Source organism: Python bivittatus, unplaced genomic scaffold (genome assembly GCF_059951505.1).
Source record: "Python bivittatus isolate LINGU-HERP-01145 unplaced genomic scaffold, Pbiv_v1 ctg000210_np1212, whole genome shotgun sequence".
NCBI classification, from domain to species: domain Eukaryota; kingdom Metazoa; phylum Chordata; class Lepidosauria; order Squamata; family Pythonidae; genus Python; species Python bivittatus.
Window position 1 is genome coordinate 161941 of NW_028277053.1, and position 6466 is coordinate 168406.

The following is a 6466-nucleotide window of genomic DNA, read 5'->3' on the forward strand; positions in this document are numbered from 1 at the left end:
ATCACAAAAGTTTCTCTGTATTAAAGAAAAGCAGCTAATTGTGCAGGGGGGGGGGGAAGCTAATAGGAAGTTGTAGCCGTAGAGTGGAATTGTACACAAATAATTTGTTGAAATTCTCGGTCAGAATTGGGAGAATTTCTCCAGAGGAAACAGAAACACTCCAGTTGTTTCTCAAGAACAGGAATCTCTCTTAGCAGCAACAGCCATGCTGCTACTGGAAAAAGCCCTGAAATTATTTGTTTGTTTATTGTTTGATTTGTATGGCTGCCTGTCTCATCTAAGCAACTCTAGGCGGCTCACAACAGGTAAACAACAGTCCAATAAAATGGATGGAAATATGAGAAGCCAGAGAGGCTGCAGAAGACTGGGGAGAGGATGGCCAGTAGAAGACAGGATGTTTACTGGACATGCACTGCTTGGCCTCCTTGATGCTAAATAGCTGCAGGAACTCGCAGCACCTTCCTGGAGGATTTTACCATCATCCTCTTTTCTTTGAATGATTTTCGAAAGCCACTTTGTTTTCATCAAATGGAGTAGTAAGAAGTGGTAGAAGAAATGTAGGAGAATGTCTCTGAGCAGCAGGACGAGGGAGATCTGGGGGGCTGAAAGGCAGGAGATTTTACTGAATGGAAGGAAAGGGAAAGGAGGCAGTAAGCAGAAAAGCAGTGGTAGGAACCGTCCTCCCCTTATGGTCCATGGCAGTCTCCAGTTTGGCTGGAATACTGAAAGGCTGTGGCTGGCTAACACACCACCCTAATACATAATGTGGTTTGTTGGATTTTGGCTTAGTACATTGTGTGTTTTAACCATGGTTTATTAAATAGCACCTGGGTTCGTACAGCATACTAAGCTACAATGTCAGGGGCATCTGTGCAGAAAAATCAAGTTGGTGGCAACCGTTCAAAGTTATGGTGGTGCTGAAAATGTAACTTTATGACCAGTCCTCACCCTTACGAACGTCACAGCATCCCACAGTCATGTGATCACCATTTGCGTGCTTCACAACCACTTCCAACACATAGAGTGAATGGAGAAGCCAACATTATGGGGTTTTTGTATGACCCTCCCAACCCGCACAGATTGGATGTGTGGTGCATGGTTATTGTTTTATGTTCGTTTGAAAAATGTATATGGCCGCCCATCTTAAACAAGTAACTCTGGGCACTAGTAGGCAATACATAAACCAAAATATATTAATAAAAAATATATATACAGGTAGACCTCACTTAACAACTGCCCTGTTTAGCAACCGTTCAAAGTTATGGTGGTGCTGAAAATGTAACTTTATCACCAGTCCTCACCCTTATGAACGTCACAGCATCTCACAGTCATGTGATCACCATTTGCGTGCTTCACAACCAACTTCCAATACATAGAATGAATGGAGAAGCCAGCAGTAAAATCGCAAGTTGTGATCATGTGATGTTTTGCTTAACAACCTGCGGTGACTTAACAACCAAATGGTTAGTTGTAAGTCTGTCATAGTCACATGATGTTTTGTTTAGTGACCATGTTGCTTAGCGACAGAGTTTCTAGCTCAATTGTGGTCGCTAAATTAGGACTACCTGTAAAACAATGCAAAATACAATAAAAATTATTGTCAAACTATAATCAAGTGTAATAGGCAAAAGGAATAACCTTAAGGAACAGGAGGAAGGGCCACTGCCAAGACAACAGTCAGATAAAAGAAATCTGAGTCTGGGCTAGAACTGTAACTTGAGAAAGTATCTCAGACAAGACCCTCCTTAGTTCTCGTGAAGATAAAGGGAGGGAAGGGGAAAGCACATTCAGACTTGCAAGATTCTGTCACAATAGCTCTAGAAAAAAGTAATATTAGCCTGTATGACTTTGGTTTCTTTTTCTGGTCCCCCTTGAAGAACTGACACCAAGGTACCTCAAAACACCTCACCCACCAACAGGCAACTTGGCTTTGCTAATGCCCCGCCACTCCCCACCCCCTGCTGGAGGAAAGAGCCAAGTCTTGTTAATGGCTTAGTGTGTTGAGTGACCTTAACCAATTGAAGTTAACTCTTCCAGCCTGGTAGTTGACAGGTATGTTGATTACAATTTCCATAATCCGGTGTGGGTGAAGGCTGGTGGAAATGTATGGAAGTTTTAGATCGGCACCTGCAAAAGTAGCAGCAATCTCAGCCAGAGTGGGAAACTAAAATCAGTCACAAACCAACATGAAGCAGATTGCGACGTTTTTCTAGGATAACCTCAGCAGCGATTCTGACTCCTGGGTAGCCGAGCGTTTAACTTTCAAGCAGGACCATCGGCTGGAAACGCAGCATATCCGTTCGGTGATATGGCGGCTCGCAACCAAATACCTCAAACCCAGCGAGTGGAAGAAACTCGCGCATTACTGGAAATTCACGGAGGCGCATATCAGAGCAATTGAACACCAGTGGACAGGTAGGTGGACAGGCTGACATTCTTTCCAGCTGCTGCTGAATGGGAGACCAGAGGTGGCCTAAGATCCCCTTTCTGATGGTCCCTGGATACGGGGGAAGGCTGCCATGTTCTCAGCCCGAGTTCAGGGCTATTACAAAGAGGGCCTGACTTTCAGACAGGCTAAAATAGCTGTAGCCCTTGGTTTTACAAATGCAACGCTGGGGTTCGACTGTGAGACTAGCGCCGAAGGACAAAATATTATAAAATATGAACAACGTGCTTGTTTCAGATAGGAGACCAAACCAAGAAGTGGTCCAGGCTCCAATTTTCAAGCAGTTTGCAAGGAAAAAGAAGAAGTACAGATCGAAAACCGCTTTGCTAGTCAGTCTTCTCCTAACCTGGCTGCCATCCAGCCCATATCAGAGAGAGCTGGCTCAGCTGTGACCAGCTATTCATATTGAAAAAGCTGGATGAAGCATGTTTGAATTTGTTTCGTGTTCCCCCACCTCCCCCCAGGTAATTGGCAACCCCAGGCAGCTTTTAAAGAGAAAAGGTGCAAGTGTTGCATCAATGAGAGAGCTGAACGCTCTGGGGGACCTGAATTACTAACCCCCTCATCATTACCCCTGAAAGCCAGAACCTTCTTTTCAGTGTTAAAAAAACATCCCCAAAGGGACAGCCATTGAGAACAGTTGCAATAAATTAAAAACAATTCCAACATCGGTAATTCAGCAGTGACATACTTAAATCCCAATTGTAGGCGCTGTAGCAGGACGGCTGCGTTAGTACCAATGGAGGCGAATATGTGTAGCTCAGGGTTGAACTGTGGAGTCCTTGGGGCTCTCTGAGCTTGGTTCTCTTCCTGCAAAAGTTTCAACTGCCAACAGACTATTACAACCACATGGCATCTCCGTGGCACACAAACCCACGAAAGCCAGGCAGGGGCGTCAGCAGGGAGGGGTAAAAAAAAGTCAAGATGGTGTGGCAGGCATGTATAAAAGAGGTGTGGCTTTGACCGCATGTTTGTGGCTGCCATCTTAACTTATTTTGACACACACACCCTTGCAGATGACCCTGCTATGAAGGTTACCAAGCTTAGCAGGTGTGTGAATCTTAACCGAACTTTATCTGATTTGCTTCGGCCCGTTGTGTGAACGTAACCACCTATTATCTGGCTGCTCTGCTGCTTTTTCAATTATGATGGTGGAAATCATCATCATCATCATCATCATCATCATCATCATCATCATCATCATCATCAAAGGCTGTCAGTATGGTATTAAGGTCAGGGGAAAGAGAAAGGGAACATGGAACTAATTTTGACTTGCAGTGAGCTTCTCAAATAGCCGGCCAGCCACACCACCGTTCTGTGATTCCAGAGCTGAGTCATAATGCACCTGTCGCAAGAGGATATTAAGCATGTCCACGTGCATCAATGGGCAAGCACTGTTTTGTGCATCACGTTGTCAAGCAAATGATGCCACCTGCATGCTGTCCCTCATGATGGAAGCTACATCGTTTGGGTCACTCAGGTGATGATGTCGTGACACACATTATGGCTGTTACTGGATGTCTGGGAACATCTCACCTGACCTGTGTCTGCATCCATTGCTCTTCTTGCCAGGCACCAAAAGCTACCGAGAGCACGGCCATCGGATGCTGCTGATCTGGCTTCATGGGGCGATCGTGGCAGGAGAAAACCCAGTCAAAGGACTGTACGAAGGGCTGGTTAGCATTGGGAGGAGCGACTTAGCAGGTACGCTGATTCCTTGGCCTCCTCTGGTCCAGTGAGCTGTCCGGCCCAGGGCCAGCTGGATCAGGCCAAAGCCCAGCCTAGACCTGCACATCTGTTTTCTTTTTTAACAGAAAGTATCAGGAAGCTGGCCAATGCAAATTCCCCCACGTCTCCACGGAGGTGTTCAGCGATGTGAGGACCGAGGGGCTGCAGAACGCCCCTACGTGCAACTCTTCCAGAGCTCTCTTTCAAGACTTGCCTCAAAGGGCCACCATTTTCAAGGGCTTCTTGCCATCCTGAATGGCAACCTTTTCCAATCCAGGTCAGGTCAAAGTAAACCGTCGATCAGCAGACTCTAAACCACAGCAGTGCATTCTTAGGGCCTTGGTTGGAGAGATGGAGAAACATGGGTCTTTTTTCTGAGGTCTGAGATGAGGGTGCACTCTGATGCTTACTTTACAAGTAAATTTTATCGGTTTTTATCATTTCCGTAAGATCAGCGTTGACTCGGTTTCTTGAATAAACGTCACAATAAAGGGTAGGCTTATCTCTCTATATACATATCCTTAAATGGGAAAAACTCACTGTGAGGTACAATACCTATCCTTGTGGGCAGCTTCCTGTTGTTTTAAGGGCACCTATGTTGTAACACAGCTGCAGCCTCCAAAACTTTCCATGGCTGCACCTCGCATGCCAATGTGCAAACCTGCACTGCTAAGGTCATTTATCACTCTGGTGCTAATGGTCTCTTTTCCTTCCAGAGTACAGGTAGTCCTTGCTTGATGAACATTCATTTAACGGTTCAAAGTTATGACGGCTCTGGAAAAAATACTTTACGACCTGTACTCACACGGCCATTGCAAACTGCCACACTGCCTCTGCAGTCGTGATCATGATTTGTGACCTTTTTTATGACAGTCGTGAAGCGAATCACGTGGTCATTAAGCAAATTTTGGCAAAAAAGTCCACTGGGGAAACTGGATTCACTTAACGACCATGCAATTCACTTAACATGGTGATTCGCTTTACAATAATTGTAAAAATGGTCGTAAAATTGGGTTCGGTCATGTGGTAACTTGCTTAATGACCGCCCTGCTTAACAACCAATTTTCTGGTTCCTATCGTGGTCGTTAAGCAAGGACTGCTTGTAACTTCTTTATATCCTATTCATGTTGCTATCTTGGTTTTTAGGTTATAGTTTATAAAGATGCATTTCCTTTAATGGAATCCACCCACTCACCTTATTCTGGGCATGCTTGTAGGCAGAGACATGGTCAGAACTTTCTGCAAAAATGTTAGTCTGGCAATTCCACTTCAGGTTAGTCTGACAGTTTCAAAAGTTGTGCAATGCTTGCTTTTCAGGTGATTGTTCTAAAAAATTGAGAAGTGGGACTTTTATGCCTCTCCCTCCCAACAAATAACGTAGCCCAAATACTTGAGCAGACTTGAGATACCAAGATGAATATACTAACTGGAATCATACTCATTTAGGAGGAGGAAGGAGTATTAGGTACACTTGCCATCTTGAATTTTTTTTTTAAATAATAGACGTAATATATATATATATATATATATATGTATGTATGTATGTATATGTATATATATATATATATATAAATTGCATAGGAACATTTTCCAGTTTAAAATTTCCCAGGAACCCAAATCTTTGCTTCTAAGTTTGAGCTTCTTCCTTTGTTTCACTTCTTCCACCATCTCCAGAGAAGAGCCCAGGGACACAGCCCAGCTGCAGTTAAAAATATTTAAAACTCAGTGACTCCAGTGCAATATAATCAGACGCAGTTTAAAGCTCCTTAGGTTGTGCCCCAGCATTTTAATGGCTTCACAGCTCTCCTTTGGCTAAATTTTTTGATGACTGCGGAGACTATAATGTCCAGCTCTCCCCACAGATTATAGCAGACCGATCATCTTAGACTTAATGGATCTTTCTTGAAACATAGACGCATTCCATCCAGTTATTAATTCATTTGCTGGGTTAACTGAACCATCAACTAACCCAATGCAATGCATGAAACAAAACCTAACCATGGTTAAAAGTGGCCACCCTTAGAATGGAACACACTTGCAGCTACTTTCACTCACTTGGTTCAATGTGTGGTGTGAACAGAGTCAAGGGATATATCTTCTGGAAACAGAGTAAAAATTGCAGTTAGACTAACACCCCTGGGGCATTATATTTTTTCTCATGCCCCCTCCCTGAAGCTGCTGAAAGGAGGTTGCAGTTGCATCTTTTTTCTAGGGTACGAAACCACTTATCTGCACAAGAATATGGCTACCTGGCAACTAACGCTTTAGACCTTTGCATCCTTTCTGCTGAGC

At 44.1% G+C, this 6466-nt stretch overlaps 1 protein-coding gene across 1 annotated transcript in view; it reads left to right on the forward strand.

The window, feature by feature from the left end:
- The window catches only part of ANKDD1A (ankyrin repeat and death domain containing 1A), a 28934-nt gene extending 22857 nt beyond the window's left edge, over positions 1-6077 (forward strand). Inside the window, exons 13-15 of the mRNA XM_088139168.1 lie at positions 2214-2415; positions 4019-4150; positions 4261-6077. Coding sequence (XP_087995294.1) covers positions 2214-2415; positions 4019-4150; positions 4261-4325 — 399 coding nt within the window. The 3' untranslated portion in view covers positions 4326-6077. The remainder of the gene's footprint in view (positions 1-2213; positions 2416-4018; positions 4151-4260) is intronic.
- Positions 6078-6466: the final 389 nt, after the last annotated feature.